Source organism: Trematomus bernacchii, unplaced genomic scaffold (genome assembly GCF_902827165.1).
Source record: "Trematomus bernacchii unplaced genomic scaffold, fTreBer1.1, whole genome shotgun sequence".
NCBI classification, from domain to species: Eukaryota; Metazoa; Chordata; class Actinopteri; order Perciformes; family Nototheniidae; genus Trematomus; species Trematomus bernacchii.
Genome location: NW_022987513.1, coordinates 8,070,014 through 8,095,943, shown reverse-complemented (window position 1 = coordinate 8,095,943; position 25,930 = coordinate 8,070,014). Strand labels below are relative to the sequence as shown.

Below are 25,930 nucleotides of genomic sequence, written 5' to 3'. Positions count from 1 at the left end.
TTTGCATTTGAATTTGCCCTACAGCATCCCGAACGGTAGAGATTTATCTTCTTTAAATATCGTGAAGATTACAATGCTTGTTTTCTAAGAACTATAGCTCTGTAAGTAAAAGTTGAACGCTGGCATCAATTCAAATCCATCAAACTTAAAGTGAATGCTCATCCATTCAAATCCAGCTCATTGTCTGTCAAAGCTGCGAGAGAAAACGTATAAACTGAGATGAAGAGCAGTCATTAAAAAACACATCATGTAGGAACACAAACAGCCGTTAAAAAGGTAACACCTTATCAAGCAGAAAAATGATTAACAACACAAAAACAGCAGAATAAATAACAGCTCCCAAGACAGATAATGACAACCTACATCAGACATTTGCATATTTCCATTATCTGAAGTACAGTGAACACAATATGTTGAGTGGCAGTGACAAAGCATGGTGATGGGAGCTTATTACTTGGGTCATAACTAAGGGACAAAAAAGAAAATGTTTTAGCACAGCCAACACACTACACTGACTGGACTAAATGAGCCGAGCAAAGAGGCGTCACATGCTGCGTTACCCTTTACTCTCAAAGCGGGGATAAAACTGCTGATTACCTTAAATAGGGGATATTAATACTGCTGCTGAGTAAGCCGATGTAAAATGTGTTTATGTAAATACAAGTCAGATACAGAACCTCTCTACGCAAAGCTTTCATTACACGGGCTGAATGGAAGCTGTTTTAGTGCTCTGAGTCCCAGTTCAGTGCTGCCAGCCTCCCTGCAGCACAGACCAGACTGCTCTTAACTATCATGGCTGCTGAAGCTCTTATATCACCTCCTGCATGTTCGCTTTATTAGGTTATGCACAGAAGTCAGTGCCCATTAATACTTTAGGCAGCGTTTGGGAGGGTTACACAGGAATGCATGCATTATTTGTGATGGTACGGATATAATAAACCCCCAGTGAGGCTGAAACATGCCTTTTTAATATTAAAGTTCCTCATTTCCTGAATTATTGAATTGTTATTGCTATTAGACCTGAATTCTAAAGTTACTCTCCACCCAAGACTGCTGCAGTATTTTTTGCTTCACTTGGATGTTTGACCTTCACTGTGCAAAATGATGTATGTGCAGAGTTTCAAACTAGAAGGCTGTTTAGACATTCATCGGCTGAAGGAGGGAAGTTTCTCTGCTGACCTTGAATCTAAGAATTGTACATACGAGCATGACTTTGTGACACCGCATCGAGTATAGATGCCGATCACGACTCCACTTACACAAGTTTACTTTGAAGACATGAAACCACCAGTGCACAAACACTGACTTTTTTTTTTCCAGTAAAGTAAGAGAGATTTTGTGTCCAGCCATTCAACTTTTGAAATGAATAAGATTTGCATATTTATAGATAGAGGGCAAAGAAGTATGTGTAATATAATTGTATTTTGTGAAAAATAACCCTCACATTATAATTCGAAGCACAATGTCTTAAATATGTCTGGAAAGGATCTAAAGAGTTTCTTGAAAAGTTTTTAAATGATTGCAGAAACCAAATTACGGACACTGTGTGTCTTACACTTTGTATCCCATTAGCAGCCAGTTAAGCCTCAGATTACTAGCAGCTTCCTGTAGAGCCACATACGGTTTTATGCAACTGTTTCTCATATGCAGTCCTAATCCCCAGCACCTATAAACAGACGTTGATGTGTAAAATTGCTGGAGATCTCCTTAAAGAGGGATCAATTGTAAAAAGTGGACCAATGTTCCATTTAATATTAAGTCTGTTTTGGTTTCACAGTTAAAGCCCTGCCTCTGTGTATCGAGAGGCTGGGCCATGAATGTACTTGCAGAAGTTTTTCTTTACTAGTTAGAAATGTAGTGGTTGAAAATGTTATAAGATAAATCAAAAAGGGTGGTATATTCATGAATGTACATCAAACGATAATTAAGCAACATGGAACAGAACACGGCAGATACGTTTCCTGAAACTAGTCAGTCAAATCCCAATCATGTTAACCTGTTGTTTAGGGTTCATCTTGACAAGCTCCCTCCTTGGCCATAATCCTGTGTTCACTTCCTGCTATTGGGTTGGAATATCTTCTCACAATTAAACCGCACTGGGGCTTGCCAAGAAACATCGTTTGTGTCCAAACAGTAGTGCGGTTACTGCGTTTAACTGCCCAAATATATTTCACCACAGAGTTCAGAGTTTTGAATAAAAGGACTTCATGTTTATTTTGTGAAAGTTTTCATAGACATGTGTTGAGCATCTATGTGCTGTGCAAATTACCCACAGTAAAACAAAGACACTCACCATGCCAGGCAGTGCTGACCTGTACTTATAACATTCTGCATCATTTATTCATTTCTTTCTTCAATCGTCCATTCACAACAACAACAAAAACGTCTTTTGTTAGACATCCACTGGTGACCGGTCCTGATGGACATGTGAGCTGACATGTTCCGGATAGAGCTCCTAAGTATTCAGAGCACAGCGACTCGGCTGACATGTTTGCCCTCCATTCCCCTGCTGGTGACCTTCACAGTGAAGTGCTCCGCAGACAGCACTCAGATCAGGTATGGCCTTTAAAGACAAGTGGCTCTCGCTGGGCGCCACGGCATTAGCTACTCAGGAGTCTAAGATATGTGTTGGCATGTCTGATACTGAGGGAGGTTAAGGAATTCAAAACGTGTGTTAGTGAGACTGCATCGTTTAAGTGCATAATGAAGAGTCTGACCGTGGATAAGAAGTTGCCGGGCCAACCGCAGACCGGATCAGTCATCATCCAGACGTTATCAGGCAGAAACATGTTTCTTTTTATCAGCTCGAAATGATCAAAACAAGAATCAAGCACAGTGTGTCTCTGAGGGAAAGTGAAAAAGCAGAAGCGAGAGTCAGCTCGCCTCCCAGTACCCTGAGATATAGTGCTGAACAGCATGAGCTGGGATATGCATGGCATTTTAAAACATGTTAGTAGCTGCTTCAGAAAAAAGGATTTTGAGGGATTTAGAAACGTTCCTCCGGAGAGTTTTATTTTCACTCCTTTTCTGTCAGTAAACTAAGCTGGATATGTTGGATTTTCACGTTTGTATGAGCTTGGAAGTGTTAAGCTATTCAGTTTGCTTACAATGGAAGACATGTAGACATATAAGCTTGAAGTCCAAAGTGAAGTGAAGGACTTTTCTGAAAGTGACATTTATTTGACTCCGACTTCAATAAGTACAAATGTGAAATCTGAATGTCAAAGGACGTGGAAGGTGACATGTTGAATATTAACACTGGAGTGATGTCACTCTTTTGATCCAAGAGTCTTGGTTGACTTTGTAAACAGATGGCACGTTTTACAACAGCCAGCAGGCAGGACGACCATCAAGGGCATTTTACAGAGTCAATTATTCTGCACTGTCCTGAAAAATAATACATATTCAAAATCGGGAGCATATTGTCACAGGGCTATATATAGCAGGGGGGAATGATTTCATTTCTCATACAAGTAAAATGTTTTACAAAGACAGCCTTGATGTCAGGCAGAACATGAATCACTCGAGTGCTGTGTAGCGCTGGAATGGAAGTACATTTGTCAAGGGTCCAAAACAACAACTTCAAATAAATGCTAATGTTGCTGTGGGTCTACTGGATGTGCAAATAGGCAACTGTTTGCTCGCGAGACACATTATGTCTACAAGTGTATCTGTCAGGTTGCTTAGAAGTTCTTCTGTCATCAATAGCCATCAATTGATGCTTCCCTACAGCTGCTGTAATCAGTATAAGGGATCACACGAGTACTTTTCATGAGAAAGAGGTCACTAATCTGACTCAGCTCTATAGATATTTTAGTGTATTTCAGCTCAATTGTTTTGGTTTTCCAAAACCCTCTATGGCTCACTCTTTCAGCTATCGCACTTTTATTTTTAGCCAGCAGGCAGCTCTTTAAGCTAAAAGAAGAATAAAGCTCTTAAAACCAACTGTAAACTACCTTTGTAGCGTCACATGGCATAAATATTAAGTTAGCAACCAGCTAGCAAACATGACAGAGTATGCGGCTGCTAACGAGCCAGATATATTTTCCTAAGAAGTTTTGTAGCAACCACAAAGAGTTAAAAAATAATTAATATCAGCTATCAGCAGGTGACCCAAATCATGACTGTATAGTCATATTAATACATTATTATAATAAATGCTAATGTAACTGCGAAATGTGTAAAAAGGCAACTGTTCGCTAGCAAGGTTGCCAGATCAATTAAAAAGTATAGATATAGATAACAAATATTGCAAGTAAAAAATAAGTCAGGCTGTATTAAAAGTAAAGAACTAATTCAAAAACAAGGACACCTTTACATAATTGGAGTTTTTTTAATCTAATCTAATGTTTCTTGATAGTTAACAAAGTTAGTTGGTAGCACAGTAAGTAGCAGAGAGAAACACACAAACTTGCACAGGCACACACCATATATACACACACACACACATATATACATGCACACATATATATACACGCACACACTTACAAACAAACCTGTAGGCAAAGAACAAAAGAGACTGAAAAAGCTTTGAATTATTGCAACATCTGTTTTCTCTGCAGTTCATTCTGCACCAGCACTCAACTGGACAGATTGTTCTTTCATCAGCCCACAACTGAAATCAGTTTTAACTGGCTGCTACTCACAGAGAAAAAGAGACGACAATTGTTCTGCTGAAGAGATAAGAGCTGACATGAACCAGACCTGCGACATGTCTAATATCATGCAAATGAACGTGACATTTGCGGTATGACAGTCAAGCAGAGGGGCAAACTGTCGCTGTAATGTACTGGCCAAAATAATTTCCAGAAATCCGGCACAGAGCAACACAAATATATGCTGTCTCCAAAAAGTTTTCCTTTTTAAGCCACCAGACCATACTACGGCACTGAGATTATGTTCCATACAGCATTTATGACCACGTCTACAAACACAAAACACACTTTACTTTGAAGTTTTTCCAAAAAATGCACCAAAAGCAGAGTTGTGCTGAATATATGTTCTTAGTAGCTTAGTAGCTTACACAGCTCCACTGCCCAGGAGATAAGTGTGTTCTCCTCTGATAGGGTGTTCTCTGCAGCTCAGACGATTGCTCTCATAGCGGTACCGCTATCAGGTTGAGCTGTGAAAGTAATAATATTGGAGGTAACCCAAACCCATGAATATCATCTTGGAAAAAAGGATCTTTAAAATGGCCTATTGATAGGGCTGGGCGATATGGAGAAAATAAAATATCACAACATTTGTCATTAAATACTTTGATATTAATATTTTGTGGATATTTTAGGGTTGAATATTGGTTCTGTCAAAAATAATTGTTTAGATTTTTGCCAAATAATCATTAGTAATGTGGAGATAATGGCTAAGTCAGTCACAGCTAATAATAGAACTGCTAAAAGAGTTCAGAAAATGACACCCATTTATAGTAAAGCAGCCTCGAAAACCATGAAAAAACACATATAATGTTACAATATCCAAATGTAAGACGCTATGTCAATATAATATCAATATATTACCCAGCACTACATATTACTTTTTCTTCACTTGACTTAAAATATACTACAGCTTACTTTTTAAATCCTGAAGGACAAATATTTGATCGAATATAGAATAAAACAAGATTGATTTCCTCTGTAGGAGATAGAGTCAGGAGAAAGACACGGAGGCTGTGCCGGCACCTGGCTGTGTGTCCTGTCCTGGGCAGCGTCTCACATGGCGTGGAGAGAGTCTCCACTGTGACTCAGGCGTCCTTCCCCCCCTCCCTGCAGAAGGTGGCCTCTTTAAAAATTATTTTACAGCCGTTTGAACCTGCTCGGCCGTCATGGGACGCCTAAAGCTCAGCGCGACTCCAAAGGGGGGCTCAGACAAAGAACTTACTTCAGAAGAATCTATAAAAAATCTCATATCTTATATACAGCTCCACAAAGAGGACTGCTTCAGTTGGCAATGCTTACTGAGCCGGCGATATAAAAGGGATTAAAGCTGCCAAATGACAGTAAAAGGCCACATTTGAGTACAATTAGCCTAACTACGCCTACTCCCAGCGCAGACCAATGCAGATAACAGCTCCCTCTTCCAAATGAGCTGAACTGCACAGAGCCCTGCACCACCACACCACTCACTCCTGCTGCCAAACCCCGATCAGAGATAATCAAACAGATAATTTCTTATCTAATGACAGCTGCACAGAATGTTGAGCCTTCCTCATTGTGTTTCCTATCATCTTTTGGTTTGTTTTTCACACATTTCATTAGGTAATTTGTATACTTTTGTCGCAAGATGATTCATATTGTGAAATAATACAAGCATAAAGCCAGACTAAACACACATATTTATATTTGAAACACATACGAAGAAATGCCTGCTTGAGCCCATCAGTTAAAGCTGCACTAACAGCCTGTTATTTTTTAGCTCCCCTCTATAAAAATAAATAAAACCGATTCCAGTCTCAAGTTAAAATGGTGCTTTCTCCTGGGCAGAAGAGAGAAAGCGCATCACATCAATCTGTTTCATAATGCAAAAACACTGCGGTTGTAATGGCCTTGAGTTGTTCTGAAAGCAAGTGTCCTGAAATAGATGAGAGATGTTTGAGCAACACTGAGAAAGGAGCCGGAGTATAAACACAGCAGTGCCTATAAAGCAGAGGGGCGCTCTATTAGTCACCTGGTTTCTTTTACGGCCAAGTGCTGAGGTTACAGCAGATTAGATATGACAAGCTGGATCCAACAGCAGAGGGGGGGGGGGGGGGGGGGGGGGGGGCTCGGGGGCTCGGAGTAGAAAGCATTGGGTGCATCTGACAGCATGTCTGACAGTGCATGGCCCCATGTGCCATTTTCTGTTTTCTGACGCAGGAGAGGCACAAAAGCTTTGCTGACTCCTCCGTTCCTTCCCTCCCTCCTCGTCTCCACACAGATTCATTTTTCTTTTCTATTCATTTGAAGATTTCTTTCTCTCTGCGAGCAGCTGAGTCGACACTGTTGAGCTGAGGGGAAATCTTTGCTCAAGCCTAAATAAACCTCATGCTACTGAACTGCTCACCCCTGCATTCTCATTGAGCTGACATGAGGGTGATTACTTTTCAAATGAGAGCAGGAATCATCTTACAGGTCACTCATCAATGTTTAAATTACAGTGTGTATTGAGTAGAGAGGTGACAGGGGTAACAGGAAGAGCATTGATTGTTTGTTGTCAATAGTAACAGATATTGCAAATATGATTGATTAAGCTTTAGGTTGCTTATTGACAAGATTTCAAGATGTCTCAGGTCTGACATTATTATGTATCCCTCCGTAACAAGCACGTTGGGTGGAAACAATCGTTTATACTGTACCTCCAATGATCAATCAAGTATTCAATACTTTTATATTATTCCAAAGATTCTGCGGTAATGATTTGCAGATATATAATGCTGGACTACCCTTCATACCACCTCCCCATACATCAAGGTGAAGGGAAAGTAGCTTTCGGCCATTATGTGCAGATGATAAATTGAAACTAAATTAGGTGTCGACGTAAATAGGATTGGAAAATGTAACAACAAATTCTGTGAGACAAAATATACATGTCAAGTATGTATACAAATGATACAGGGGTAGCAGGGCTGCTTTAATGCAATATATTTAAGTAATTGGGATTTTCTTTACTGATGTTGCACTTGTGATATGATTCGCAATGGTAAAGGGAATTACCATTTTTTATAAAACTATACACAATATTTTAATATGATTATCGTGGTAAGAAGAACCATACCGAATGAGTGTTTTTGATGAAGTCTGTATGATACTGTTTATAGGCTGGGACTTAACTAGCTTAATTCCGAATGATATTTTCACAGATTTGAAATATAGCGCTTAATGTGTTTTTGACATTTCACTTTTGCGATTTCAATAACATTTCCATTAATTGTGCTGCCCTAGTTAAAGCTATCTGATTTTTGATTAAGTACTCATACAAACTAAAGGCATACAAAGCTGTGAGGGATGTAGGAACTGTCCAAGGTTCTGAAACAGTGATCTGTTAACCTGTTAAGCCCTGAGCCTGTTTTTCAGGTCTCAGGCTCGAAAATGACATTCCCAGAACAAATGACTATAACTTCCCTTCTAAAAGGGATAAATTAATCATCTTTTTTCTCAAACCAATGATAAACCTGTGAGTTGGATGTAGAAAAGTCAGAATCAATATAAATGTTTTTATTTTAAAGTAAATTTAGTGTCCGTCCAAAAAAGAAAAATTACTTATAGTGAAAACCACCCTTGAATAATGGGATAGTAGACTAAAAGCTTTAGGAATCCAAACTATAACATATAATACTGTAAGTACCCTGTATCAAGATTGATGCAAAACAAGTGACATTTGACCTTTCAGATATTTCTCCCGTGTTTGCTCCGTAAAGCTCCGTGTTGTGATGTCTGTGTTTGCTTCCCCTGTAGCGAGTTCTGACTGCTCAGTGATGATACTTATATTTCTGGAATCTGTGGAGTCTCATCTTGCTAATCGATATCTTGTTTGTGCAGATCCGATATGTAATAAGGGTATTTATACCTGTGAGTTCTGTGCTAAGTGTGCTAGCATCTTTTCGTTCAGGGCTCATTTAGACGCTTCTTGTGAGACTTGTGTTTTGTTTTGGTAAAAATGGTTCGTATCGTCAGTTAACTGAGTTTCTTCCCGTTAAGTGGGTATGACACATTAATAGGTTTTTAAATGTTAAGAAGCCCTGAGACACAGTTTTGTGAAGAAAAAAAACGCCGGCGGGGGCCTCCGGGTTGAACAGGTTAAATGCAATGAGTGCTTTTTTATAATGTGTGGTTGCTTTTAAGATATAACATCATGTAACACTTATGCATTAAATGTCAAATACAACTACACCTATGTCACATATTTTGTTGAGTTTAGTACTTATACTTATCCCACATTTTTTCAATTTTTTTTTAATGCTAGATAAACCTGTCATTTTAGTCAAGGTAATTGTTCATTTGATTTGGTCGATGGCGATGTATCCCCTTTGAGCATGCGTCCCAGTTGTGGTTGTCTGCTAAATCTGTGATAAACTGCATTTTCATCTTATTTCAAGCCCCATTTCTATGATACACTATTAAGATTAGGGATCTTTTAAACTCTTTTACCGGCTGCAGGATTGTAGTCTTTGTTCGACTGGATCTTATCAAAGGGACAAACTGAGCAATCGTTAGCAGCAGCAGAAAACCTTCAGAGAAGAATTGACTTTTAATGTGAAACTGCTTTATTCAGTGTTTTTCACCTGCTTTAAACACCAGGTCTAGTTGTTGCGTAGAGATAAAGATGTCTACAGATATTCCACTTCTGTTGAAATCCATCTGAATACCTCAATCTTTATGGGATATTTGCCAATTTTCGACAAACTTCTACACATGTGTCACCGCAGTGTGTGCAGATGAATGGCGTCATTCCTCTCTCGCAAAGTTGATCAAAGCATGCATCGTAGAGTATTGACTCTGTTCACATGTATTGAGCTGGTTTAGCAGAGTTACCCTGAGTACAGTTACTCCCATTTCCTAGCAAAGGACAGAGATTTACAAAGGGAAGTTATGCAATGTTTTTTTGAAGGTTGCTGTAGTTACAGAAGTGTGTTACATTCTCTGCAATGCGAGCCTGCGGCCAATCTGTTCAGTTGAAAAGATGTGTTTTTAATGTTTGAAAGGGAAGAATGTCAATAACAATGTTCTGTGTTTATTCAACTATCACAAGCCTGTAACTTACAAACTGCCCAATGCCAAGAAATACAAGCAATATATCTAATTAATTCTGCCTTCAGAGAAAGGAAAAAGGTATATTATTTTGCATAAATAATGTACATATATGCTAAAGAGACAATGGGCTTGATACTGCAGTATGGAGCAGGGTCTACAGCTTGCATGTTATTTGATGATGTTTCAAGCTACACTGCCTCTGCATGCGTGGATGTGCACGGATCAATTGGTGCCATTTTGGGCGTCTGGCAAAGCGGAGCTAGATAACAGAGGAGGTTTGCTTCATGCACAAACACTACAGCAAACGCCTCAGCTGTATCTTCTCGATGAATGCACAGCACTCTTTGAGGTCTGAACCAATGACGTCACAGCACACACACACTCACAGCATCCAAAATGCCTTTTTCCAAACACAATCCACTCGCAGCAATCAACTAAAAGCTATCTTATTCCCACAGATAATCTTAACTACATTCAACACTGAGTCAGAGAGGAGCCGAATAAACGCGCTCTCCTTAAGAAAGCCACAGAAGAAAGGCACTGTGGTGGTATATCAAAACATTTTAAAGTCCTGTGTAACCTTGAGAAGAGTTTTTATTTATAGTGCCACACTCGTGCATTCCCATCTGCATCTCTATTTTCTTCAGACCCCTTTGAAACCCATTTCACACAAATGTACCTTTCAGTCACTGCTTGGCTGTTCTTTTGAATGTGTACCCTAGTTGCGCTCTGCTTTGCTCTTTCTATGTTCTCCATGAGGCATAATAGAGTCCTTGAACAGGGGGGGCTAACAGCTCCCTTGAAGCAGAGGGGTTTGATTGATAAAGCTGTGCCACAGGCAGGACCAATATTAGAGCCTGGGAGGAAAACAATGTTTACCCACAGGGGAGGGGTCAAGGCCTATTGATATATGTCCATCTCAAAGTGAAGGTGCGGTAAGGTGTTCACAGAGGGAAGCAGCTGCTCTGTGCCATTCGCTCTCTCTACCTCCTTCTCTCTTGTCTCTCCCTCTCTCTCCCACTCTCTGTTAATGAGTGCCTGACTGCTGAGTGCAGCTCTTTAGCCGCGTGCAATTAATCAGACGTTTCCTTGCGGGTACGAAACCAACCAGACATTCAGCAGCAGGGCAGCATGATTACACCGAATGCAAATTCTTCACCTTCCCAACCATCCACATTTGTCAGAGGGGCAGAGTGATACAGAACAATCTACAGTTAAGGTGGTTGGATTGTAGTCCTTCATTTTAATGGCAACAAAGAGAAAATTAAGGTTGACATTACGTGGAGTTCATGAATCGGGAGGACTACATTAGTCAGTGAGGATGAGATTACACTGTGGGAACTCACCTCATGCCTTTACTCAAGTACTGTACTTGCTACATGCTATCTCATAATCGGCTACATTTATTTCACTTCTAAGGTTCAGTTAGAAATTAAGATTTTTCATACAAACCCACAATGAGCTTGTTTTAATTTTAAGTGCTTTTTGTAGGGTGCTTTTCCATCTAGTGTGCTAAATAGGTTATGTAAATGGTCTGCAAAGGCTAAAATACCAAAGTTCCCTCCAGAGGGAGTTTCTCTCCCACACACTCCCCCGCCTGCCTGAAACGCCTCCATTGGACTCCTTTGTTCATATCCGTAACATAGTGACACCACTAGGTTACACGGGTCATTCTATTGGCTATCGCTCCACACATTGTACCTGACACATTGTACCTCGGTGGCGGGACATCTCTAAGCGGTTGACCAATAAAAACAGAGCCGGCCAGCCAACCAATCAGAGCAGACTGGGCTCTGGTTTCAGACAGAGGGTGGAAAGAGGTGCTGCAGCACAGGCAGCACCGGCAGTATGAGGACAATAAAGACCTTTTTGAACATTAAAACATCTAAACATGTCACAGTAGAGACACAAAATGCAAATATGAAACCTGAAAATGAGCATAATATGTTCTTAAATATGATGCAATTAACAGGCTCAGCAGTAATGGCTGCTGAGTTTCCATTGGCAACACAGAGAAATTGGAAAGTGATTTTTAACAATATAAAACAACAAACAGAAAAGCACCGACAAATAAATCATTTGGTATACTTGTTGCATTAGTGTCTAAATGTTGTTGTTAAATTCAGAACAAGAACCAGACAATGCTCAATGTGCTTTGCTGTGTTTATCCCATGTACACAGGCATCTGTTTTAGAGATGGCAAAGCAGATCTACTTGTTTGACCGTGGGGTGAAAGTTCAAGTAACCAGTCCACATCATAAATGATGTGCAAATGGATTCCTCTGACAAAGAAACAGATTAACCTTAAAGGAAAAAAACAAAAGGGGAAGCTTTGGAGGCAAAGTATTTAGGCTGGAGGGATAATTATACTGCAAATACTGTACAACATAATCCTCGATAACTGACACATGAGGTTCAATAGTTCAAGGTAGTTTCGCACATCCTGCTGAACCTCATCAGACGAGCACGGGAGCTCGAAACAACACAAGGCTGTTACTGAAAATACAAGGTGACTAATATCGTATACATATTTTCAATTAAGCCTTGACTAATGTTTTATAGATAAAAAATTGACTATTTAGCCTAAATTGAACACTTTGGAAACATGTGAGTATTATAGGCTAACTGCAAATACTTTAAAAAAAGCTAACATTAGCAACCATACACTAATCATCATACCAGAACAAGGAAGGTCGTTACGGAAACTCCTGACTGCATTGAATTGAACAATATTGTTTTATTGCCTATAAACGTGTCTTTCGTCAAAAAAAGATTGTGTTGTGATGTGTTTTAATAGTAACACAATCATGCTTTTAACTGTTAAAAATAGCTTTGCTCCCCCTCACTGATCCACAACATTAGAATGCTGCATAAATAATAGTAATTCAATAATGTCTGATCATAAACACTGACAGGGGCCATTTTCCTGCATCATGAATACTTTTGCGTTTGATTAAAGCATATTTTGCTGTTGTGCAATGCAAGATTTCTACTATTTTTTAATTGTTGTATAGGGAAAATATGGGAGTACAAAACAATATAAGTTAAATATAAATAATGCTTCGAAAAAAAGAGACAATGCTTCTCAAATGTTAAACAATAGACTTTGGGACTGCTGCATCAGCAAACTGATCACTAACTCTCCTGCGTTAGTCAGAATACTTTAGAGGTCATAGAGGAGAGTACTAGGACAGAGATGGAAACTGTAATGCAATACAACAGTCTCCCAAAGTATCAGATGGGGAACATGCTGTACTTCTCCTAATATTAGTTTTAATGAGACGTGAGTTCAAAATCACCCCAAGACATTAGAGGAAGTGTTTTTGGAATTTAATTTGTTGAGACGTGAGACGGGATCTTTTAGGGATTTTTTTATTTTATGTTTCACAACAGCAGTCTGATTTTGTTGCCCTTGACATCAGTACAATCCTTGTTATCTCATGCCAGGATGTAGAGGTCATTAAAACTGTGCTCAAGGCACGTAGACGTCGGTTTTAACACTCGGCTTCTTTGGTTATTATTGGATTGAAAGCAGCTACAGAATAAGAATTACCCAAACACATTTCTATACACAGCATGTTTTGCTAAGTAAATACCCTTCCTGAGAGTTTTGAAGCTTTTAGATGTCTGAAGAAAGGCAAACAAGTAGCTAAAGGAGTCAAGTGGAGTTACTGTGGCGTAGCTTGTTTGAAGCCTAATGTTAGCTTTTACTTCTGGCGATTATGTTCAGACCAATAAATGTTTATTTCTAAAGATAGTCTTGCTGAACAGAATGTGAAAGTGTCATAAACTTTTGTTTGCCCAGGATCTTATTTTCCGCAATATCCGAAGTCCAGTAGAAAAATACCCTTGACATTTTGTAGAGGGAACCAGAGCGATACTCATTTTTGGTTTGTCTTCCCAGAAGTACTTATTAATGTGGCATCTCTTGTTCATTATTTAAGCAGTATATGCAATTTGTAGTAAACTATTTATATATGAAAAAGTGTGTTCCTATTTGCCGTGGACAGCTGGTTATACCCAGATGTTCCTCGGTTCAGGAGGTCTTTTCTGCCAGCAGCCATTAGCCAGTTTAATGAGGACATTTCAAAGCCAGCACATCAGGATAAATACGTGATGTTGCACTGCGGCAGGAAACCATGTATCAAATGACCCCAGTGTGTGAAGGCTTTAAGTCTTTGTTGTACTTTTCTTGCATCTGTGTGGTTCCTTAGGTTGTTTTTATGTTTCTCAAATGATTAATTTGGGCTGCATTAGACAGTAACATTTTTGTATTCTGTACGAAGCGGGGGAAAAACGATTACGAATATGTATAGTATAAGCACTTTAAATCAATACTTCTGTCAGACGAAGGCATCTCGAACATGAAAGAGAAGCTGAACCTATTTCACAGCGATACTATTTCTAATTTGAAATAGAGGTTGAAAATAACTAAAATATTGTGCGGTTTATGCATGGATACATTAGGTGGCATCTCGGGGCTTATTTTCTATTACAGTCAAAATCGTAACATACAGATACTGTTTGATGAAAGTTATGCCTTCAGGCTACGATAAAGAATCCGTCTTATGGTGTGTGATTAAGGGAAGACAGAGTCCACTTCCCCTAAGATATACAGCAGGGGATCGACTGTTTCATTTTAATGATTTTTCCAATTTCCAGCTGACTTTAAGATGCCTTTGCTTTTGTTCTGATAAAAAGCTCTGTTCAGACGTGGCAAGCTTCTTGTTAAGGGACAGCTATTACATGTGTCATTGTAAAACGCCTTGACACAGCCTATTACTGTCATATTGTCCCACAAACTATCACCAATCATTCTCAAGAGCCCCCTGCAAGTCCCTCTCTGACCCTAAATAAAGCCCTCTTCCTATAATGAAGATTAAACTGACATTTGGTTGTTGGCTATATTGCTCCACAGCCCTGACAGTAAGGAGCGGGCTGGGACTGGCAGACAAAATGGGATGGCTAACTAATAACTAGCTCCTCTACAAACACAAGCTGTGCAGCATGAGGGAATGCATCCAGAACCACGGTGTTTACACTGTGGGAATGGGCTGAGGATTACAGATGGTGGCCTGTCAGACGAGACGCAGCAGGTGAGAGGGGCCAAAAAAGTTGTGACCGCATCAGGAAGACCTTTTGAGGTTGATTGTTCCCAAGAGAAGCTATAAACTGCCAAATTATTTTTGTCCCAACCACAACAGCCAACTAATTATCAGCTACTACAATCTGCCACCAAAACATAGAGACACTTTGGACAGCCAATTAACTATTAAAAGAAAATTAAAGCTTGACAGACTTTATAACTTTCTGATTCAACAGCCTAATGGGCAAAAGCACAATTCCCTTTAATACAGCAGTACAGTGGGATAATCTGCCCACAAATCTGAAACAGAGAATTTCCCAGAGCACTTTTGAAGTGGTATTAAATAAATTGTTATAAAGGACCATGTAGCATATTCATATACATCTTAAACGTTTATTATTATTATTGATTAGGATGATAAGAGCATATTGATGTAGCTACCCTGCTATTTATATTTATATGTTGACTGTTTTGTCTGCACTTGGTTTCTGTTGCTTTTTAGATTAAAATTATACATGAACACTGGGGGCTTGAATGTGTGATGAGAGAAGAAAAGAAAGTAAAAAGGCTTGGAAAAGCAGCAGAATATTTGAACTGCAAACTTTTGAACTAAGTTGATGGTGAATGATTTGTCGCCATGCCAACGGCATTTGATGACATCCCATAATACGCTTAGATGCGTTGATGGCTGCATCGTTACCAAACCTGTGAAGTTTTGGGCCATTTGGAGCATTTTCACTGAAGTTATGAGAAAACCGTGTTTCATGGCGGGCATTGTGTTGCCATGGCAACGGCATGTCCCGTAGATGTCTTCACGGCTGGACTGTTAGCACACATGTGAAGTTTGAGCACTTTTTGAACATTTTCATAGGAGTTATCGCGACATCGTGTTTTATGGCGAGGGATGCGTTTCCATGGAAACGGCATATGGTGAGATCTCAGATTTGGCGTAGAGCTGTTGAGGCATGGACCGGTGATATATAAGTGAAGATTGGGGGACGATTGGACCGTGTCCATTGGACTTACAGCGACATCGTGTTTCATGGCGAGTGGTCTGTCGCCATGGCAACGGCATTTGATGACACCCCATAATACGCTTAGATGCGTTGATGGCTGCATCGTTACCAAACCTGTGAAGTTTTGGGCCGTTTGGAGCATTTTCACTGAAGTTATGAGAAAACCGTGTTTCATGGCGAGCATTGTGTTGCCATGGCAACGGCATTTGAAGAAATCTCAAAACTGTCCCGTAGATGTCTTCACGGCTGGACTGTTAGCACACATGTGAAGTTTGAGCACTTTTTGAACATTTTCATAGGAGTTAATGTATAGCGACATCGTCTTTTATGGCGAGGGATGCCATGGAAACGGCATATGATGACACCCCATAATTGACGTAGAGCTGTTGAGGGCAGGACCATTAACCATTATCTGAAGTCTGCTGCTCTGAGCATGTCAGTTGGAGTTATGACATCATCGTGTTCCATGACACAGGTGTTTATATTTGAGCTAACGAGGTGTCCAGAGATCAAAGGTTTCCATTGTTCTGAATGAGAGATAAACCTCTTACATGTGAACGTTTTGTTGAAGAACCATAACAGATATCGGTGAAATTTCAAAGCGTGAAGCATCTCAAGGACCTTGAGTATATGAAGTGTGCTTTTTGTGTACTTTCGGGTCAATAATGTGGCCTTTTTGGCAGATTAACTAAAGGCTGCTGCTGTGAGGAAAATATCAGCCTGAAATTACAATGGGCTTTAATGGAGACATGTTGAAAGTTTTTGTCACTTCATGCCCTCAAGAGGCATTTTGTTTAATTATTTTTTGCTTAATTATTTGTCATTTTTCAAGCTACGAGATGTTTTCCTACATTTGTCATGAAAAATTATGTCTCAGGAATGTAGGGTTTGGGAATTATGGCAGTTTTTAAAAAAGATATGAAGGCAAATTTCAAGATTTCCTCCACTCTAGCTGTGACATCACGCACTCTAAAATCTGAAGAAGGCCTCTGTACCAAGGTCTGAACAATGTTTAATATCTCTAAAAGTTCGAATCAGATTTAAAAGTTGTGTTACACGAATAATGTCAGAAAGATGTGTAACATTTTAAAGTTGGAATGAGGTTTCTGAGTGAAAGTATGAAGGAACAGTTAGCAGTTGAAGTCGCATGAAGATTGTTCAAGTCTGAAGATTTTCTCCATTGACTTCAATGGTTAAAAATGTGATGAATTATGGGATGTATCTCTGGAATTATGAAAGTTATGAATAAGAAAAGTAATAGCCATCGATTCCCGACCGAGCTGAACGTTTTGATGTTTGAACGGAGTTTCTGCGATGTGGAATGTGGGAGAAGAAGACCGGCAAAATAACGGGCGGAATAATAAGAATAAAGAATTTCGTGCGTAGAAGAACAGATAGTTGGAATGCTGTTAACAGCATTCCCACTAAATCATCATTACATTTGCGCCAAAAAATCCGCAAAGCAGCTCTGTGTGAATCCGTTTTTTGTGCATTAGCGTAGATAAGATAACCACCTGAACAGGAGATGTATAAAGTGAGGTGGGGGGGAGTTAAGAAGGAGTGCACTTGTCCTAGAAATGCTCTATGTCAGTTTAAAAATACTTTGAATGCACACTTCTGAACAGTTTGGCACATTTACCAGCAGAGACTGCAGCCGGAAAATCACGACATTTACCAGGAGACTTTAAATACACAGTGACATCGCACACATGGAATAACATCATTCCCATCTTTGCTGCTAAAAACAGTCCACTGGTCCACACAGTAAGTTGTTGTGCTCTTTCTTAACTCGGCCTCCCAGATGCTGACCCTCAGAGGACGACAAAGACCCATGTCTGTAAATAGTTGGCCTAGATGAGGGGAGCTCGAGGCCACGAAACACATGCAGAAGTTGCAGTATGTTGTGTTCTGTCTTTATATAATCCAATTAGAGTTAAATGATAATCAGAGAGTGGCGAGGATTAGAGGCTCAGGCGGCTGCAGCCGTACCCCGGCGGCGGATCAGCAGCACCTGTGAATGACTCACTCCTCGGAAGCGATTGACTCCCTCTGAGAGCAGCATTCAGCCACATAGTGAAGCAATTTAGGATCATTACCGGCATACATTAAACTATATCAGACCACTTAGAATGAGGATTGGGGATGAGGATTTACATATTAAAGACTGATCATATTCACTGTATAATAACACCTCTGCATGAGCATGGCTCGGCGTGCCAATTACTTTTTCCATATTCTCTAGCTATAAGATGTTCTGCGCTACTCATATGTCTCAAAATGGAAGCTTGAGGTGTTTCATAGCTGTGTTTGTGTGTTTTATGTTCCCAGCTCTTACCTCTGTCAGTGTCGTAAAGGTAGACAAACTTCTCCCACTTGTAATGGTTCAGCAGACTGAGAACAGCCCCTCGCAAACCGGGTCTCATCTGGATGACAAACTGCACGTCTGCGTCGATGGGGAAGCTGGGAGTAATAAAGGAGGTGTGCAGCGCCCCGCAGAAGGAGGTCAACGTGTTCATGGACTTCCTGTCGTAGAAGCCCAGGATGGCGTAGACTCCGCGGGAGAACTGGGAGCAGACTGGGAATGGGGACAAAGAGTAGGTTAAGGTCAGGGACACAGTCCAAACCGTCATTTATGATCAGCTATGCCTTCAGTCAGGACAAGCACACAGCACAAACTGACCTCTCAAACAAAGCTAAGGTCAAATTGTCACAACATATTGAAAGTTAAATCAGCTGAGTCCACTGATGGTAGGGGGAAAAACTTGAATGCAAGGTGGAGATGTGGGAGTATCCATAATGGTATTAATCTTCAGAATGAAGCAGCGGCGATCTGAATACATTTGTGCCATGTGGGAAGTCTGCTCCCCATGGCCATGCTCTGATGCCCACTGCCCTTCACTTCTCCTTGGTCTAAATGCAACTGCTTGGGTAATCAACTAGAAATAATGGGGGAATCAGTGCATTGGCCACAGCTCTTAATGGACAAATACCCTGAAACATGAGCATGCAAATGTGCAGGCGCTGGGCTGTGCTGCAGTATAAAAGATTTATAACAAGCCCTATCTGCTGCCATCTGCGGCCCATGGAAATGAGCTCTGTGAAACCGCCATAAACGAACTAGACACTTCGTCTTACAAGGCGGTAACTATTTTATTTTATTTGTACATAATAAATGCTTTTATTAACAGCAGGCAGGATATGACCCTTGCCTTAATGCTAGTAATAACTGAAGCAAATGTTGGTCAAAGCAGTACAGCCGCTCTGATGGTCCTTATTTCTCCTCATTAGAACACCATTTCATGTTTAATGCTCATTATTTAAAATCTAAGTTTGATTATGATGATATAAAGTTTTGAGGATATATAGGTTGGAAACCATGCTGTGACATACTGTATGAATTTCTGATAAATGTTATGCTTAAAAGATGACTGATTTTGAATTTCACTCAACAATGTAAGATTCATGGTCAAATCGTGTTCAAATTGATGTAGCAGAACCAGACTAATCTTCCTTTTTATTCAAATTGTAGGCAAACCGTGGGCCCTCATTACCCACAATGCAATACAATCCATTTACTGTTTGCCCTGATATTCAGGTGTGTTATTTTATAAGGTAAGGATGAGGAGCAGACTTCAGAGGGCTGGTTAAATCACTTCTTCCTAACTCCACACCTACAGATTGTTTTAATTGTTGTAAAGAAATTATTAAATCACATAAGGCTTTATCATCCATTTATTTAGTCAATTCACATTCTGATAGTGAGCTGATACATTTTTTTATTGGACATTTGCTAAATTGAAGTATTTGGTATTTATGGGTTTATCATTACTTGAAATAATAATTCCAAAGATTTTCATTTGTTAAGTTACTACTACCCATCGCCCATGAGCTAACACAATCACTAATGAACAGCTGTGATTTCTCCATGTGATCAGTTTGGGTTCAGGTGGTTTATAGCTTTGTTCGGTCATCTTTCATTCTTTTACTTTACTATTACTCCATCCCTCCATTCTAACAGCCTTCAACTCTACTCAGCACACAGATCAGACCTGCTGGCGTAACTACTAAACAAGCAGAGGCATCCACAGAAATACAACCTGGTGTGAAAGATGATGCTGTTATGGAGGCCATGCCTGCACCAGTGTTTTTTTTTCCTGACAGACAGTTTTTTAAGCTTCTTTGTAAGGACTCAATAGCCCTTTCATAAACAATTAAATAGGCCTACTCCTTCTAAACAGAAAAAGTGGATGATCTTATATTCAGTTTCTGATTCAGTAGGCTTCAAGGTATAGCTCTCTCAGTGGATAACATTATTCAACAACACAAATCCTCCTCAAATTATAGATTCACACATTTCTTCTGCAATATTATGCTTGTGTTATCCCAAAAGAATAGCGGGCAAAAACACTCCTTCGGTCATTACATTATTATTACATGTTACTACAAGTCGCTTTTATCCAATACTTTATTACATACTCAATACTGTGGACCATCCCCACAGGAGCAATTTGGGGTGAAGTGTCTTGCCCAGGGACACAACGACATGCTGACTGCAGTGGGGTTTGAACCTGTGACCCCCTGATCCGAACACCAACGCACTAACCCACTGCGCCACACGCCTCCTGATATGTCATCTATTATAGCTCTTTTCTTCAAGGTTAAACAAGTTGACAGCCTGTTCTGCTAGAGGATGAATTCAATCGTATATTTGGGCTCATGAAGCAGTAAACACGAGTCAACATCAGTACATTCCCCTGGTCATGGTCAGCAATGAAGATACGCATCATTTATTTTATTACAGAGGGGAAGAGCAGCTATGTTTTTCCACTGAGGGCTCTGAGTATTTCTGTTCAGAATACTAACGCGCCTTATATGCATGATTAATATCCAACCTGAAAAATCTACCTCTCTTTATTTTCCATGTGATTTCTTCAATCATCTAACAACACATCACTGCTGTTTCAACTGTTCTCCCTCATCTATTTGTTCTTCTTCATCTCTTGCCAGCTACTCAAACTTAGTATATACAGCAGCTCCTGTCTTATGTATTCCCTTAACTTGGGGCTTTGCAGCTTTGAGGGTCTCTCCTGCAGACAGCTGCAGAATCTTCTTTTAAATCTAGCATAAAACTCGCTGATGTAGGGGTGAACCTGTGGTGTGTGTGCACAGCAGAGCCGAGCCTACAAAGGACATTCTTAAAGCTCCATTGCTGAGAGGGAACAGAGGGGAGCTGCTGTCCTTGAACTTGCATGTAAGAAGGTGATTATAAGAAAAGAATAAAGGAGGACACACACTGACATGGGGAGGTGACTTTTCTTGGACTGAGTCACTGGTGAGAGCCTTGGGGTGTGGACAAGGTAAGGACAAGGACTTTTTTTGTGACAATTACAAATAACCAGTTTCTTCGTGTGCTGCGGCCTGGTGGGAAGTTGTTTTTCCGCTGCTGTCTGAGAGCAGTGCCTGCAGCAATACTAAAGGGGGCAAGAGCAGCAGGACTTACTGAGGAGGTGTTGGTCTCAGCCACATGGGAATACCTGTCCTCCTGTCCCAGGGTCACAAGGAGGCACAGGACAAAACACAACATGCATCTGCTGTGCCAGAATTACCAACCTATAAAAGATTAGCTAGAAAAACACTGACTATATTCACCAACTATAGAAGGAGCTCTGCCTTTAAGCATGAACACCATTCAAATCCATTCAAAGCTGTACACAACAAATCATCATATACACTATAGCTGTGTTATGTAAAGCCTCTTTAATGCCCTTGAGCTCAAAAACATTTGAATGACTTTTGCATTCCAACATATAAAAGCATGAATCACTGAAAAGACTAAGACGCACAGCCCTACGAGCAGCTTTGTGAGGAGGCTGGACATTGGGGCTTTGAGTAAAATGCTAAAACTAGCATGCTAACATGACTAAATCACAAATACAGTGCTAACGATTGGATGTGAGGCAGGTGTATGATGAGCCTGATCTTAGTTAGGCATGTTAGCATGTTAAAGTTGGCTCTTTAGCTCCAACAAAATAAAAACCAAAGTATAAGACAAATTGAAAATGTGACCTTCTGATGGCACACAAGATATAAAGTCAGAGGGTAGCCGAAGTTATTAGTACTAATCGTGAGTTTTAATGGCACATTATACAATAGTTGTTCAGTGTTTTGCCTAAAGCCAAACATGTTAATCATGGAGATAAAGGAAAAAGTCAGGGATCAACAAAGTCTTTAGAATAATTCAGGAAGCATTCATGTTTGGTCAAAATGGCATGGCAACCAATCAAGAAGTAGTTGAGATATTTCAGTCTGGTTCAAAGTGTTCGACCTGATTTAATTTGAACCTCAGAGAGGTGAAGAGTTTTAGAGGAAAAAGCTAACAAACATACAACCTAGCAAATGTAGATGTAAATTAGCCCTTCCATACCAGAGCGAAGTAGAGACATCTAACACACTGCAGCACAGGTTTAAGTCTCTTTGTAAAGCTAATACAAAGACTTTATGGTCTCATTTTAATAGTGATGCCTCTATTTGACCTACATAAGCAAACTAGACCATTAGTGAGAACATTGGCTATTTTCTGCCTCAAAGTTGAGCAGTGAGTAGTATGTTAGGGAAGTTTACAGTATATTTGATGTTGTATTTGTTGGTCATGGCTAAAAAGCACTGTGCGAAAGGTGAAAGCATTCAAAACCGTGTTGGTCTTCTTCCTACTAGACTGGCATGTACAGTAATATGTTTATTTTATTTGTGAAATATTGTTTCATACTATAAATGTATTACAATGTCAAAGTCATACCGCCATGTTTGATTTATGTCCTGTCACACTGCGTCTTACATCAGGTTTCATGTAAACCATTAACCCCTGATGTCTCATGTGTTATGTAACCTCCGGAGGATTTACAACTGTATAAATAACTAAGGACTATAAATCAAGGTGATCCATTTTTCCTTCATGACACAAAGATTGTCTCTACCCTAAGCCAGTTCACTAGACTACTTTCTGCTTATTCCTGCAAAAACCAACAATATCGCCATAGGGTATTAATAGGTGTTGGGAAAATGTTGAGTCAAAAGGAACCAAAAAGTAATCAAGATCTCTTTCCACTTGTGTTTTAAATAAGATTTTAAAATGAGACAGCATTACTAGGCTGGTCCGAGGATGCCGACAAATCTAGGAAATTTGCTGACTGAGAGACACTCAGCAGATTCTGTGTTTGCTCGTGGAAGCTTTGCCCGTCGTCTGAGTGATGATTTGCAGGGTCAGAACACACAGCAATACCTCTCCTGTTATTCCAGATAACACGCCTCATATGCTTTCTGCCATCAACTATTAAGTGTGTCAGCTGGACAGGAAGTGCAGGGATGTTGTGGGAATATCTCAGGACCCTGTTTGTGTACGACCACACAGTGGGGCGCAGGTGTTGCTAAACGTTATCACAGCTGTCTACTGAGGTTTCCATCAGAATTTAGATTCACTTTCAAAAATTCTGTTTCTGCTTCACGAGAGGAACGGAGGGGGTCTATATCTCCCAGCATGCACTTGGCAATACAAAAGGTTGGATAAACACATGAAATAATACACTTTTGTTATTTTATTCATTGGAAACTAAATATATTCTGTAGATTAGTCCTGATCTGCATGCTGAGATTGTGAAAGGCAAACCCATTCAACTTTAATTTTGTATTGCTTGTAATACAGGAAAACCTAAATAATTTATAACCATCGTAAGTAGTTTATGTTTTTATTCACTTAATGTCAAATTCTAGGCATTTCTGTCCGGTGCCAATCCAGAAAAATCCTCCAATAACTTCCACATGAATCCATTAGAGTGTTTGACCTTTAAGAAAGCGGTAAATCAAAAGATTTGTTCCATTACATTTGGAAATTTTACTCGGGGAGAGAATATGTAAGTTATGATGTAGGACAAACCTTAACGTCCTTTACTCATTTCCATGTTTAAGTCAAAACAAATAGTATAATTCATTACAATGCAATCTAAAGCATAACTCTAGAGTGAAATTAACTGTGAAATGGATATTCAGTTGCATTCATTGTGGTAGGTAAACACATACATTTCAGCTTTGGCAGGCCATCAGTTAGCACTTATCACAAAATACAGCTAACACTGAAGCGAATAACACAATATTGAAAGCAGTTGAAGCATGAGGAAAGACTAAGAGATAACCAAACTCATTAACATGGCTAATAAAAACTAGATAATTATTACATTATGCATTTTCATAAAATTGCACATGAGCTTTTGAGTAGAGATTCTTCACAGCATCTCATTTAGTTTGAACTTAATAAGCTGCACTTAATTCTACTGAAAGGCTTGTTTGGACGCGCTTGTATAATTTCCCCATAAAATCACAGTAAATGTTTGCTGTAAGGTGAAAATCTGACTTAAGGCAAAGTGCACCGGGGTTTAAATGATCTCTGTGTTATGACATTCAAGCGTTCACATTTGAATCCGCATTACGGCCTGCATTGTTGTGCAATTCAACCCAGCTGACCAACCACGGAGAAAGCAGGGGGCATAAAGGGACTGAAGCTTGAGTAGGTGTTTCTCCTCAGGCAGTACAGCTACATGTTGGCAGGAATTCCCTCTTCTCTACAGATTACAGCTTTGTAGAAGCGCACATTTTCCAGCGGGTTACCCCCAGCAGATACTCATTATATGCAAAGAGCGGGGCAACTCTGTTGGATTAGCCCTAATCTGAGAAATAGGACTGGATTCAGCCCACATGCTAAAAGAATACGAAATGTACAGCAGAGATACACAGACATGGCCTGTGGCTACTGGAGTCTTGTATGGAAGAATACGCTTTAATATTTCACTGCACGTAGGGAAATAAGAGCTCTGCTAACACTCCACCTACACATGCTTTGCATATACTGAAAAAAACCTCATCCAAGGACCACAATCACAGGAGACAGAGGAATACAACACACTCTATTTCAAAATGTGGTATTGCTGCAATGCTGCAGAAGACACTGGGACATGAAAAATACATCAAGAAAAGGAAAAGTGGAAAATCCTATGACTCTGTATGCACATTAGTTTCAATTAACTATTCAAAACAGTAACATTCTTCATCAAATCCATGAAATTCATTGATTTTAATGGATTACAATTAATTATAGAACAAAACTCTCAACCTTTTCACAATTCATTAACTCTAATCATGTGGTGTTCATTCTTGTAGGATAACACGACATAAATGTGTCACTATGGACATAAAATATTATTAAATATGAATATTAAACTAATGAGATTTTAATTGTTTCTTTTTCATCTAAATTCAAATTCACTGAAGCACTTGAAAGGATTTTCTTTTCTTTTTTTGCATTCAACAGCTGAGCTCGTACAACGTATCTAAACCAACGAAAACAGCGCCTTCTAAATTATTCACTGCCCCAATGGCTTTTTTTGGTTTTCTCTTATTCTTTTTAGTTAACAACTTTTTGTCCTTGCATGATCTCAGGTAACATTTAGTGAATAGCAGCAGAACTATCAGCGGCAGGCTCCCTGAAGGATGTTGTGTAAGACTGCAACACAGCGCTGCAGCATCACTGTAGCTTGTCAGTAGTCATCACCGTCGCTGCGTTATGGCGCTGACATGTACGCACATGCTGAGGCACAGGATGAAAGACTAACCGCACACAGCTCCAGCAGCTTGCCCCCAGACCCTTTTTCATAATATTCGGCCCTTTTACATTACATTAACTCGAGGTTAAGCAGATATGAGAGAACAATGCAATCAGTTTTTTCTGTAAGCTTTCTTACATGTCTTCAGCTAACTGATATTTAAAATTCTCTGTTGTAGTTGTGACCATTTCCTTGGCATCAGTACAAATAAAGCTATAGCTATATATTGTTTTCATTAAATATAAGCAAAACAAAGATTATGTTATTTGGAAAACCTAAAACAAATCCACAGGTGCAATTAATACTAGATAACATAAACATAGAAAGAGTATATGAAATTAAGTTCCTTGGTGTGGTTTTAGACCACAAAATCAGCTGGAAACCTCATATCACTCATGTAAAAGCAAAACTGGCTAAGACTATCGCAATATTGGGAAAAGCCAGACACATTCT

The 25,930-nt window shown here is 39.7% G+C and overlaps 1 protein-coding gene across 2 annotated transcripts in view; it reads right to left on the bottom strand.

Moving 5' to 3' along the window:
* The window catches only part of gria3a (glutamate receptor, ionotropic, AMPA 3a), a 76,512-nt gene that overhangs the window by 40,541 nt on the left and 10,041 nt on the right, over window positions 1–25,930 (bottom strand). For both annotated transcript variants that reach the window (XM_034114539.1, XM_034114547.1), the window contains exon 3: window positions 18,163–18,402. In XM_034114539.1, coding sequence (XP_033970430.1) covers window positions 18,163–18,402 — 240 coding nt within the window. The remainder of the gene's footprint in view (window positions 1–18,162; window positions 18,403–25,930) is intronic.